Here is a 14564-nt window from a genome sequence, read left to right as displayed (position 1 = left end):
TGGTGGCTAACACCTGTAATCCCAGCATTTTGGGAGGCCAAAGTGGGTGGATCCCCTGAGGTCAGGGGTTCGAGACCAGCCTAACCAATGTGGTGAAACCCCATCTCTCCTACTAAAATTACAAAAATTAGCCGCACGTGGTGACATGCACCTGTAGTCCCAGCTACTCGGGAGGCTGAGGCAGGAGAATCGCTTGAATCCAGGAGGCGGAGGTTGCAGTGAGCCGAGATCATGCCACTGCACACCAGCCTGGGCGACAAAGCCAGACTCCATCTCAACAAAAAAAAAAAAAAGAGGGAAGCCAGATTCCCACAAAACAATATGAAAAAGACAAGCAACTCAAAGGAAAATTGGCCAGAGACTATAAACAGGTCATTCAATGATGAGGAACCTGAACAGTCAACAAACAGTAGAAAAAAATTTAACTCCATGAGCAATCAGGGAAATGCAAAGTAAAATGAAAACGAGATGCCATTTCTTGACCATCAGGTAGGCAAATTAAAGAGTGGTGATATCAATATTGGAAAGTGAATAGATAAATGAAGACTAACTCACTGATGGTGGAGTGTAAATGGGTATACATTGGCACAACACTTTAAAGGGCAATTTTGTGATATCTATTAAAATTTGAAATGTGCATATCTATGAACTGGCAGATATACTTCTTGGTGTTCACCCCAGAAAAAAAAATACTCATGTGTCTCCAATGAGACAGTTTCATTGTATATTATTTATAACCATGACAAAGTACAAAAGACCTAAATGTCAATTGACCAGGGAATGGCTAATAACTGTGGCATATCCATATTATGTAAAATTATGCCAAAGTTAAAAGGAATTAGGTAGATCTATATGCTGACATTAGAAATTTCTGAGTAACTGGGTGTGATGGTACACCCCATTAGTCCCAGCTACTCAGAGGCTGAGGTGGGAGGATCACTTGAACCCAGAGGTTCCAGGCCAGCCTGGGCAACATAGCAAGACTCCATTTCTAAAAAAGAAAAAAAATATATCTACCTAGTAATGTAGATATTTCTGAGTCATATTGTTGGAGGAAAAAAATCAAGTTACATACATTTTAACAGCATTTTTGTTCAAGAACATATACCCCAAAATAATATATATTCCCTCTATATACCCTTTAAGTATAAATACATAGTGTAAGCATATATTTTCTATAAGTTATATATAACATTGTTATATGAATATAATTTCTCTATTACAAGTATAATAAAAATACCACATATTTTATGTATCCATATGTTCTATAAGTTCAAATAGAAAATGTTCTATATAAGTGTTAAAAGAAAACACCTAGAAAAACATCTGAAAGGATTTACACCAAACTACCAATCTCTGGGGATGGATCTGGGATGTAGAGCTGGTGGTCAAAAGGTAACTTAAGCCTACCTTAATGTTTTTAATTTTTTAAAGAAAGGGACACATATTATGTATTACCATATTGTCAAAAAAGGATAGGAAACAAAAAATTAACATAGAAAGAATAAAACTATGGAAATGGAGGTGAGAGTGATTAGGGATGAGGAAAGGAAAAAGAGTGAGTTCTACCAGCTTTTTCTCTCTGCTTCTTCCACAAGTGTTCAACAGCTTCTACCTCTCTGATTTGCAAGGGTTCGCTCAGCAGTGATGCCTCTTGATGCAGAAAAAGCAGTTTCAAAGCAACTGGGAGAAGTATGTGTGTGAGTAGGGAGTCAGTGGTGTAGAGATAAGATTGATTCCAACATTTGAAAAAAGTACTGAAAGATTTGTTAACAAGCAAAATTCAGAAGGAAATGTGGAAATTTTATTTTTGTTAAGCAGATAGGCTCCTCAAGGGCCAATTGTTTTGGAGCAATTCATTAGTGTAGGTTGGTGTCTCATCTGTTCAGGCTGCTATAATAAAAGCAATATTCCACAAAACACTAGTACACGAACATGATTCATCCAAGTTCGTTGCTACTTTATAACAAGGATTGCCTTTCCTCTAGTTTCCAATAACATGTCCCTCACATCAGAATGGCTTTTACTGTCCATATTTCTATCAAGTCTGTTCACAACTACTTAGGCACTCTCTAAGAAGAGTCAAGCTTTCTCTACAGCTCTCCTTTTCTCCTTCCAAGCCCCCATCAAAACCAGCCCTTTATGGCCTGGTCTGTTCACAGCAATGTAGGATTTTTCTACGATACATGTCAAAACTCTTCCAGCCTCTACCCATTACCCAGTTCCAAAGCTGATTCCATAGTTTTAGGCATTTATTATAGCAGCACCCCTCTCCCGGTACCACCTTTCTTAATCTGTTCAGGGTCTTACAATAAAAATATCTTAAACTGGGTGGCTTATAAACAACAGAAATTTGTATCTCACAGTTCTGGAGACCGGCTAGTCCAAGATCAGGGTGTCAGCATGGTGAGGTTCTGGTGAGGACCCTTTTCTGGGGTGCAGGCTGCCAACTTCTTGCTGTATTCTTACATGGTAGAAGGAGTGACTAAGCTCCCTCAGTCCTCTTTTATAAGGGCATCAATCCCATTCATGAAAGCTCTGCCCTCATGACCTAATTATCTCCCAAAGGCTCCACTTCCTAATACCATCACCTCAGGGACTAGGGTTTCAACATATGAATAGGTGAGGAGGGCAAACATTCAGACCATAGTGTTATTTGGGGTTTTGCTTCTTTGTTTAGCTACTCTCATGGGAACAAGAGATTTAATACATAACTTTGTCCCACTATATTAGCCCATTCTTCCTCCATGTAGTTTGCTAATATAGCATACTGGTTGAGAACTCAGACTTTAAAGTCTGACTGGGTTTAAATTCAGCTCTGATACTTACCAACTATCATCTCAGGCAAGTTATACAACCTCTGTGCACCTCTGCTTCCTTCTCTGTAAAATTGGGATAATAATAGCACCTACTATTGTTAGGAGGATTAGATGAACTACTAGTAGAAGTAAGATAATTAGAATAATGCCTGGTACATAGTATGTACCGTATTAGTATCAGTGCCTAGTGTCAATATTATTACTTTTAACAAGTCAATTATTTTTCAGTTAAATATTTAGGCAAGTATCATGAGGCCATCGTGAAGATTATGTCAGTTTGCTTCAGACCAACCCCAAAATTCAGACGACCTGCTTAGGAGATTTAAGTTTTGAGTGAATAAACTATTATTGCAGGTACCAGGGTTAAAGGTGAATAAGCAGGGCTTAAGCAACATTGCTCAGTTGATAGATGTCTCTGCAAGTATTCACAAGTGTACATGAGATGTGTGTTGCTATGCTGGACCACATGAATGCAGGCCCAATAAAAGACGAGGCACCATACCTTGAGATTTAAATGGAATTGGTTTAAACATCTGCTTACATGCAATGGAAATAGCACATATTTCTTTCTATCTTGCTGGGAATACTGAGCTTATGATTTTTGCTTTTCCAGGTCACTTTTGGCTGTAAGCTACTGTTCCTGCTGAATTATTTCATCTATGGGTCATCTTGCTGTAGATCAGCATGCTATCCCTGTCCCATGTTGCAATGGAGAGTGTCCTTGACACTCCTCGCAAAACACCACTGACATAAGGCATTTGTGTGTGTACTGGAAGCTTACTAAAGGTTGGACACAATAGCAGGACATTGCTACATAATCACAGCAAAGAGTCATAAATCTTTTAGCTGTTAACTTTCTTTTTAAAAGCAGTTTGGCTGACCTCACTCATCACCTAATGTAGTCCAGAAGCTTTGTTGTAAGCAATAGTCACAGAAGTTTTGGCTGGTTTAAGCAGGAAAAGAACTTATTAAAATTTATTGGGTAACTAGCTCACAGAATCTCAAAATGAACCAAAGGGCCAGGTTGTCTCCAGGAATGACACACGAAATCATGCTGCAGAACTTGTCCAGTGAAGAAACCTCAGCTGGCACTGAGTACACCATGGTTTGCACAACTGACAGTAGCAGTCATTGCAGCTCTAACCTATACCATGGCTGCTGCTGCTGTTGATACTCTTCTCCAGAAAGTATTCTCTGCAGTCCTTTCATTATGGCATCATTAGTCCCCTATTCAAAATTTAGGATGGCTGCATCTCATTGATGTTGTGTAGGTCATCTGCCCAAGCTGTAGCTGCAAGAAAGGCTGAGAAACTAGACTCTTACTTTGTTAAGGTGAAGGATTCTCAAATCCAGGGAGGTAAGTTGTTTATGACAAGTGCTCTCTATGGCAATGTTTCTTCACCTTCAGTGTGCACATGAGCCATTTGGAGATCTTGTTAAAATGCAGATTCTGATTCAGTAGGTTTAGGGTGGGGCCTGAGATTCTACAGCACTCACGTGATGTGAAGCTGCTGATCTGAGGATCACACTTTGAGTAGCAAGGCTCTATAGCACCGATTTTCAAATATGGCTGCATACTGGAGTAACTAGAGAAACATTTATATATATATATGTATATATATACACACACACACACACACACACTGACTTATGAGCCTTGCCCTCAGCTGATTTAATTGGTTTGGGGTGAGGCATGGGCATATAAATTTTTTAAAGTTCCCCACATGATTCTAATGTACTCAGATACCTTTCACTGCAGGCTCCAACTTTTTGTCACTTTGCAAGGTTATTTTTTATTTTATTTTTTTGAGACAGAGTCTCACTGTGTCACCCAGGCTGGAATGCAGTGGGGTGATCTTGGCTCACTACAACCTCCACCTCCCACACTCAAATGATCCTCCCACCTCAGCCTCCTGAGGAGCAGGGACCACAGGTGCACGCTGCCACACCCAGCTAATTTCTTGTATTTTTGGTAGAGACGGGGTTTCACCACATTGCCCAGACTGGTCTCAAACTCCTGAACTCAAGTGATCCATTGGCCTCAGCCTCCCAAAGTGTGGGGATTACAAGCATGAGCTAACATGCTGACCTGCAAGGTTACTTCTTTTCTCCAGCTTCCAGGACCTCCAATTTCCCTGTCTTGCTTGGTTTCTCCCCTTGTAATATGATTACTCTCATTTATTAGGCAGAACAATTTGAAACTCTACTCTTTAGTCCCTTGGGCCTAAGTTTGCATATCTAAAGCTCTATAGAGTTCTGCTAATCCAGTGTTTCCCAAAACTATGTTACTCGCTGCCCTGGGAGAATGTGGTATGAAGTGATGCATAAACAAACATTGTTTTAAATTCTAATCATTCTGTATTTATTTTAATGTCATTGTTAAAAAAATGTAGCTAAAACAGTAAGTCTGATCTTGCAAATATTGTTGTTTAGGACAAGAAGTTAATTTTTAAAACAGGTAAATAATAATAGAGACTCAGGGCAGATATAACAAAAATCTTGAAAATGATTTGCAGAAGTGAAGTTCAAGTGCCTATACAAACATAGCCTTCTTTCCAAAGCCGTAGGCTTTAGGAGCACAGAAGAACTGGCAGAGGTGTTCAAAGACACCAGCGTTTTTTTCTTCTCCCCCCATATAGGAAGCAATATAGAGATTTATTTCTGAACTGATACGAATTATGCCACTAATCTTAACACACTGAAATGGATACAGTCAGTTTTGATCTTAGATAAAATTCTATTAAGCGATTTCAAGAAAACAGCACCAACCTTTGAAAAATTCATGATCTAAAGAAAAGTAAATTATAAGAATAACTTATGAAATATAAAATACAAATAATGTTTAATCCCTTAACCAGCTAATCTTTAACAAGAAAATGGGTGAAACTGTTCAGAATTATTAAGAGCTAATACACAAATCCAGAAAGTCTTAAAACTCCTAAGCAGGAGAAATTTTTTAAAACTCCACATCTACTTACATCATTGTGAAAATTCAGAACACCAAAGAAAAATTGGTCTTAAACATCAAAAAGACTGACAGCAGATTTCTCAGTAGCAATAGAAAATAGAAGATAACAGAGTAATATGCTCAATATTCTGAGGGGGAAAAAATACCTGTAAACCTAAAATTATATATTCAGTAGAATTATCATGAAACAGCAGGGAAAAATCAAAATATTTCAGGTGGAAAAAAACGCAAGGGTTTACCACATCACACTCTGATTCAAGGAAATTCTAAAGAATTTGCTAAAGGCACAAGGAAAATGATTCAGAAGGAAGATCTGAGATATGCAAAGAAATGGTAAGCAAAATGTTGTTACATATGTGGGTGTGTCTAAAAAACGATGTCCAATTTATATGATGAAACCAGGATAGAACTAAAATAGTGAATAACTTATAAACTGAGAGAGGGGAGGGTGTGTAGAGCTAAGACATCCTAAAGGCCTTTGCATTATTCAAGAAGAAAGTAAAGCTATTTATTAGCTTTATATTTTAAGTTTACATTTTAAAATAGTAATACAAATCACTTAAAAATACAGAGTGCATTGGCTCACGCCTGTAATCCCAGCACTTTGGGTGGCTGAGGCGGGCGGATCACGAGGTCAGGAGATTGAGACCATCCTAGCTAACACGGTGAAACCCCATTTCTACTAAAAATACAAAAACAAAATTAGCCGGGCTTGGTGGCAGGCGCCTATAGTCCCAGCTACTCGGGAGGCTGAGGCAGGAGAATGGCATGAACCCAGGAGGCGGGGCTTGCAGTGAGCCGAGATTGTGCCACTGCACTCCAGCCTGGGCAACAGAGCGAGACTCTGTCTCAAAAAAAAAAATATATATATATATATAAAAATATATATATAATATATAAAATATATATAATTAATATAATATAATTAATAATATAATATAATAATTAATTAATAATAATTAATATTATATATACACACACATATATACACACACACATAGAGAGAGAGAGAGAGAGCCAGAGCGCGAGCATTACTCCAAATAAGTTGAGGAAAAAAACTGTGAGAAAAAGAAAAAAAAACCATGTATACACAATGCAAAAGAAGCTGCTTCTGTTAGTTTTTGACATTTTAACTTTCTTTTTCGTATGCCATTCTTATTCAAGGTAAGTAGTATTGTATAATTTTTTATTGTGAGCTTTTCATTAAAGGGTCATTTTCTTATCAGAATCACTTTCAGCCTAGGTTGCAGAAGCATTCATTCAAGTCGGTTTTATGTTTGCTTCTGCCAGGCATTCTAGATGCCCCATGTCTAGGATCTCTTAAGGCAGGAGAGAGGGTGATGGTGTAGGAGGATCCATTTCTTGGCTTGGGGATTCCAATAATATATTATAGATTTAAACTCCAAAGTTTGATGAAATGCAGGTCTAGAGTTTTGAAATTTAATCAGAGTTAAATACATATTTTCTTCATCCAGAGATGGGACAAGCCTCCTCATCTGCTCGCCATGGGTGTTTCACATTTTCCCTACTCCATCCTTTTCCTAAGGATTTTAGGGACAATGGCGTTTTGCAGAGTACTCAGTTCCAGCTCCCACCCTGAGCCCTTACCTCCTACCACTAAACATCCAGATCTCAAGTTACAGAGAGTAACAACACTTTGCCCACACCTAGGATGACCAATCCTTCTGGTTTCCTTAGGGACGTAGGAATTTCTCAGTGCTAAAATCATGTAAGTCCTGGGCAAACTAGTATGACTGGCTGCCCTACAGCCCAGCCCCCCATATCCCGGGCAGGAGAAGAATCAGTTGAATAAGTCATTGCTCTGGTTTTCAGTTTATTTTTGGTACTTGGAATTTCCCTTCTTTTCTTATGGGTTTAGCTGCATATTGAAAATAAAACGTTTTTTTTAAATCCCGCATTACTAGGTGTTAGTAATGAGATACTGCTCACGTTATAGAAGTCCACCGTTTTGCCAGCTCAAAAAGTAACATTTTAATGCTTTCCGTCAGTACAGAGGTGAAGTTTGTGGATAAAGGTCATAGCTACTTAGCCCTGTGTGTATAGCTAAGGTGCAGCAGTGCTTCCCAAAGTTACGTGATTGGCTCCACCAACTGGCCCACAGCTCGCTCCTGCTCTACGCCCGTACTCTGACCTTAAGAATGTTCTAGAATTCTCTAGGCAGGCCTAGCGCCTTCCTGTAAGGCCTGGAAGGTGAATTCTCCCATTAAAATGTAAGATCCCTGAGCAAAGACATGTTCTGTTATTCTGTTCACTCCTGCATCTGCTGTACCTGGTAATCACAGGCACTCGGTAACTATTTCTTGAAAGAACAAACATCCTGAATGTCAAACTGGCATTTCCTCCCATCCAACCCCTTCTATCTCAAACTTGACAGAAAGGAGTCCAAGTTTCTGGCCTGTTGATGTCTCCTTCTGTTTTCCACAGACTTGCTTCGATTTATTTCTGTAGGCATTTAAAAAAGATTTTGGGGTGAGTGTGAAGCTAAAAGTGATGGCGCTAACCCTGTGCCTTAGAGAAGCCATTTGGAAACTGCAGCCTAGACACATTAGATTATCATTTTTGTAAACTATACCATACATTTCAGTATGCATACTTATTTCAAGGGTGTTTTGGGGGTGATGTGTGTGTCTCTGGGTCTATGTGAGTGCGGCGCCTTCCTGGGACTGAGGCACCGGACCTGCGCACATGCGCTGCGTACCCTGCGTACCCTACGCCCCCGCCGCGTGGGCGCCGTCGTCCCCCGCAGCCCCCCCACGCAGGGGGCGGGGGCGCTGCCACCCATTGGCTGAGGCCGGTACCACGCGCCCCGATACCCGGCGCAGGAGCCACCTCCCTGAGCCCCGCGGACCACGCCTCAGTCCGCCTGCGCTCCTCAGCCTGACGGTCCACCTTTCGGGGCTCCTCAGCCTTGTCACCCGCTCTTGGTTTTCCTTTTCTCTTCATCTTTGGCTCCTTTGACCACTCGAAGCCGCGCAGCGGGTTCCAGCGGACCTCACAGCAGCCCCAGAAGTGGTGCGCCAAGCACAGCCTCTGCTCCTCCTCGAGCCGGTCGGGAACTGCTGCCTGCCGCCATCATGGTGAGTTGAGGGAGAGGCCCGAGGGGCAAGGCTGGCGGAGTCTTCACTCGTGGGTGAAACTCGGCTCTGCAGGGTCGGAAAGTGAAGTCATCCTCGGCTTTCCTGTTTGGGGGGCACCTGCCGGGACGCACCACAGCCATGGCCCACAGAGTGGGGAGAGGCGGCCTGGCAGTGGCGCGGCCTACACAGAGAGGCAGGCGCGGGACGCCAAGGGCGGCAAGGTGGGGGTGGGCCCCGAGGACGCGCTGCCTCGCCGGCCGCGTGCAAGGGCCACGGCCTTCTTGAGGCACCCATTTCCCGGTTCGGGTTCTCTACTGGCAGAGGTTTGGGGTGCGGGTTCCCCACCCCCGACTGCCCCACCCCGCCCCCACTCCCACGCGCTCCCCCACTCCCACGCGCCTCCGCCCCTCCCCCACTCCCACGCGCCTCCGCCCCTCCCCCACTCCCACGCGCCTCCGCCCCGCCGGCCTCATTTCTGGCGCGCTCTCCCCGTGGCTCCGCAAGATGGCGGCGGGCCTGCTGAGGGACTTGGCTTCTTAAACTTCGAGGGCGGGAGCTTCCTTAGGAAGTGGTTCCCTCCTGGTCCCTGTACTTGGTGGGGTGGGCGGGGTTCGTGGGGGCCTCAGCGTGGGGTGTGGGGCGTCCTGAAGGCATGGCCCTGTAGCTGAGGGGGCTGGGCCGGAAGTGCCTCTGATCCCCTCGCGCCTGTCAGCTGCTGGGGACTTGCTGATGGCGGCTCCCTCGTGTGGCGGCGACAGACAGAAAAGCTCGCCTGACGCCATCTTTGCCGCACGAGGTTGGTTTCAGTAGTTACCATGAAGAATTTTAGAATTTTTAAATTCTGGGTACAGCTTTTTCCCTCTCGCCTCTCGATAAACCAGGATCCTTTAACAAAATGTCCATTTGGTAGATAGCGTTGGGTGTGCGTTTTTGTGAGTTTGGTAAATGCCTAGCGTTGCTTCAGCGCCACCACGAGATGCAGCTCTGAACACGCAGACCAACCACTGAGTCACGAACGCGCGTATTACATGCTGTGTGTGTGTCTGCATTGATAATTCTCAGTCTCTTCAGGGAGGAAATTTATACACAGTTTATATTACCATGTATAAACATTAAAATAAAAATAAACACCTATTATGTGTAATTGTGCAACATATAGTTATCCATGCTAATAAAAAGTAATCACCTTGAGTTATAAGTAATTATTTATGATAACACTTTTCATTTTTAGAGTTAAATCCGAATTGTTTCATTGGATTATTTTTCTGATTATAAAAGTAGCATGTTTACTCATTTGAAAACAATCGCTGTAAGAAAATAGCAATCCATCTTAATCCCAACACTTATAACCGTTAAATTTTTGTACATGTATGACCTTCTAGATTATTTTTATGCATGTATTGCATGTAGATGGGCCAACTTTTACAAGAGTTACACCGTGCTGCATAATACTATTTTACAACTTGCATCTTTCAATTGATGTGGGCATTATTCTGAAGATAATTTTAATTTTCAGTATATGTTAAAAATTATACCATTATTTTACCGAATTCGCTTATGATGAATACTTTTTCAATATTAAAACAATACTATCACTGTCTGGGCGCGGTGGCTCACGCCTGTAATCAATCTCTTTAGGAGGCTGAGGCGGGTGGATCACTTGAGGTCAGGAGTTCGAGACCAGCCTGGCTAATATGACGAAACCCCATCGCTACTAAAAACAGAAAAATTTGCCAGGCGTGGTGGTGCGCACTTGTAATCCCAGCTACTCGGGAGGCTGAGGCAGGAGAATCACTTGAACCTGGGAGGCAGGTTGCAGTGAGCTAAGATCGTGCCACTGCACTCCAGCCTAGGCAACAAAGGGGGGAGGCTCAGTCTCAGAAAAAAAAAAATGCTATGAATATTCTTGTGTAAATACCTTGGCATGCTTGTATTATTAATTCCTTGAGATGAATTGCTGTAAGTGGAATTGCTGGGTGAAAGCGCTTTGCCCCTTTGGTAGCTTTGCCCCTTTGGTAACAATTTTAAGTTACACCCCTCATTAGTATAGTGATGAGTATCCTCGCCTATCAAATTATGATACATCTTTTCCAAGCTACTCTTGGTGTAAAGCATGTATCAGTATTTTCCCACTGATGGTGTGTAGAGTGATCTCTTTTCCACACCCTTTCCAATGAAAGGTATTAGGATTTTTTGAATTGTCAACCTAATAGCTGGAAAATATTTTACTATGTTGATGTGCACTTTTTAAAATCATCAATGAAGTTGATCGATCATTAGCTTTTTAAACTTCCTTTTTATTTTTATTTTTATTGATTCATAAAGACTGTATTAATGTTCACCTTTGTCATACATAGTGGAAAAAAATACATAGTAATAAGGAGGTGCCCTTACCTTATTCCTAATTTCAATGGAGATGACTCTAGTATTTCACTTTAAGCTTAATGATAGGGTAGAATTAGATTGATAGAAAATAAGATGTCTCTATTTCTGTTTTACTTGGATATTTAGATAACTTAAAAATGAATGCTGTATTTTATCAAATGCTTTTTCAATGGTGAGTTAAAGTAACAATATCCTGTGAAGTATTCTTGCATTTCCAATATAAACTATATTCTTTATATACTGCTGGAATTTCGCATTTGTGTTGAGGGCAGGGATGGCTCATCTTGATGAGGCTTTGTTTCTTATATGCTGTTAGCTTTGTAAAATGCGTTGAGAAATACTTTTTTCCTCTTTGAAAATTGAAGAAAAGTGTTTGAATTTTTTAATCTCTTCTTCTGTGTTTTCTATCTTTATTTCTGGTGTCTGGTGTGTATGTGCACCTCTCTCTGACACAAACATACACCCAAGTTATCTATTTCTTTACAAGTTGAAAAAACTCCCACGGAAACTGAGCCAGGTATCATTAGGTGTTCTTTCTCAAGATTGTTTTGTAAAAATTTAAATTTCTCTACAAGTTTGTCATGTCGTTGATTTCCAAATTTATTTCTATAGAGTTTATGCATAGCATTGTTTTATAATCTGTGGTCATAACCCATTTCTCAGGTCTCATATATCCTTTTGCTTTCTTGCCTTTTCTTGCTTAGTTTTGCCAGGATTGTTTATTGCTTGAATTTCATCCTCCCCATCCCCAACTCCCCAAGAATCTACTCTTGGATTTACTTAAAGTTTTGATTCTGATTTTCATGTCGTATTTTCTTAATTTTAGCATTCTCTTTATTTGTTCCTTCCAATTGGTGTGAATGTAACTTTGATAACTACAAATTATAGCCTTTTTCCTGGTCAGTTTATATAAATCTCAGTTTGCTTTCATGTTCACATAGTAATTGAATTAGATAATACTGTGAAAGAAGCTGACATCCCAGGAGTTTAAATAATTTTTTCCAGCTTTTAGCTGTCTTTGTCACTTGGTTGTCCAAATATAACAAGGAATATGTTTGGTATAAATAACAATGAGAGTTGTGTATATGATGGTCTTGAAGCTCACCCCTGTTTACTATTCCAACATTTCTCATTTCAAAATTCACCAACTCACTTGAAGGTATGATTAAGAAAATTACTTCTTTAATGCAGTTTGTTTTCAGGATGCTATTGACAGTTACGATGGTACTTTCTTTAAAATTAAGCTTTTGCTTATCCTAAGCATTCATTTATATTTTTGGCCACGGTTTCACCAAAGGTTGTCTATTGATTGTGGATTTTTATATATACATTATAATTATGTATAAATACAGTAGGAATTTAACAATCCCTGCTAATCAAGCCGTGGTAAAAATGAAGTACATTGCTTACTTTGTTAGCTTTGAGCGCCACCTGCTGGCTGAGAACTAGGACATGATGGTGCCTCCTTAATTTAAGATGTTATTACGCTATTACAGTGATCCAATGAATTTTATATTTACGATTCCAGTTAAGCAGGCAGCCAGTTTGTAAGATCCAAGCCAAAGTCAGACTTCCTATAATATCAAATGCCTCTTTTCCTCTTTACCAAACTACTGTAGTCGCCAAGTATCCGTTTTACTCTTGTATAGGGTATGAGAATTAGAAGAGACACCAGAGATCTTTTCCAACCATTCATTTTCAAGCAAGGAAACTGAGGTCCTGAAAAGACTTGCTTTACTGAACAATGGAAATCAGGTTCTTCCCAAACAATAATTTTCCTCCTCAATTCCTGTGGCACTGTCACAAGGTTTCTTAACCACACCCTATTCAAATTTTGGACCAAATAGTTCCTTGTTGTAGGAAGCTTTCTTTGCATTGTAGGATGTGCAGTAGTAGTCCTGGCCTTCAGCCCATCAGATGCCAGGAATACACCTCAGTTGTGACAAACAATCTCTAAACGTTGTTAAATGCCCCCAGGGCTCAAAAATCTTCCCCAGTTGAGAATCAATGCATTATCATAACCTCTTATAATCTGACACAGTTTTCTGCCAGATGTTACACTTCTAAATTAAAATACATCCAAACACTGTGATGCAGAGACAATACTGTATATATATAGCTTGTTTATCAAAGAAAAACATATCCAAAGTTCATCCACAAATCAAGGGGGAATTGAAAAGGAGAAAAAACTACAAGAATTTCAGAATTTATTTTGTTTTGTTTTATTCTGTTTGGGATTTCTGAATGAACTGAGAAGGGATTGGTAAATTGTCTGTAGGGGGGAAATCTAATCAGGTTCCTAATAGTTCAAGATACGCAGCTTAATGTCATTTAGAAAAACAACGTAAGACATTTTTAGAAAGGAAAAACTTTAGAAATAGTTTTTAAATTTTTCTTCCACATCATTGTCATGAAATACCACTATTAAAAGAAAGAATTAGGAATTATTTACAAACCCAAAATAGCAAGTATAAGCACAAACGAATAGAGAAAAGCAATAAACTCAGCTTTAGTTGATTTGACAATTTAGATTTCATCTCTAGTAAAGCTGTGTAGAATCAGTAACTTCTAGCATCTAATTAACAAAGCAGGAACTCTACTTTCTTATTAATTCCTATAAAATTACTGTGCTTTTCAAAAAGATAACTGTTGCTTTCTTTTGTCTTGTTTTCTTTCAGACAGGTATATGTGTAATAGCTTTCTCTTTTTGCAGCCTTTTGTAGTTACCTTTTGTAGTCAACAGGCACTTCACCAATGATTTTTAAATTAATGATGTTTCATAGTTTCCTGATGTTTCAATTCGTTCTTAATTAAAAGTATCTTCAAGATAAGTCAGCTAAAATAGTAAAGCCAAAAAAGAAACTTGAAAAAAAATCTGAAAATAAATTCAAATAACAGGACACTAACATATTGATATACCACTTTATACTTTACAAAATGAATTCACGGATGTTATCTCATTTCCTTCTCAAAGCAATTTGCCCAGAGATACACAGCTGGCAAGTAAGTGGCTTGTAACCGCTTACCTGTAAGGGACATAAACCTAGATCTCCTGACTAAATTAATGTTTGTTTCACTCTGCTATATTGCTTCTCCGACATATATATTACTTACAAATTCTACTTCAGAAAATTTTACATTAGCCTTAGAGTCTACTGCGGAAAGAATAAAGACAGTTCTGATCAAAATCCAGAAAAAATGAGTTATATGTATGTGTTTCTTTATCTGAAAATAAAGATGGTATCATTTATATCTGCCTACTGTGAAAATTAGAATTATCAGTGGGACTGATTT

At 39.9% G+C, this 14564-nt stretch overlaps 1 protein-coding gene across 2 annotated transcripts in view; it reads left to right on the top strand.

The window, feature by feature from the left end:
- The window catches only part of DAZL (deleted in azoospermia like), a 51341-nt gene that overhangs the window by 23946 nt on the left and 12831 nt on the right, over window positions 1–14564 (top strand). The window contains exon 1 of one of the 2 annotated variants that reach the window (XM_516314.9): window positions 8093–8885. The exons of the other annotated variant lie outside the window; for it this stretch is intronic. Within the exon in view, the coding sequence (XP_516314.3) occupies window positions 8883–8885 (3 nt within the window). The 5' untranslated portion in view covers window positions 8093–8882. Of the gene's footprint in view, window positions 1–8092; window positions 8886–14564 lie in introns of those variants that run through there. 2 annotated transcript variants of the gene reach the window in all.

The sequence above is a fragment of the Pan troglodytes genome, chromosome 2, assembly GCF_028858775.2.
Source record: "Pan troglodytes isolate AG18354 chromosome 2, NHGRI_mPanTro3-v2.0_pri, whole genome shotgun sequence".
NCBI classification, from domain to species: domain Eukaryota; kingdom Metazoa; phylum Chordata; class Mammalia; order Primates; family Hominidae; genus Pan; species Pan troglodytes.
This window is presented reverse-complemented; position numbering and strand designations above follow the sequence as displayed.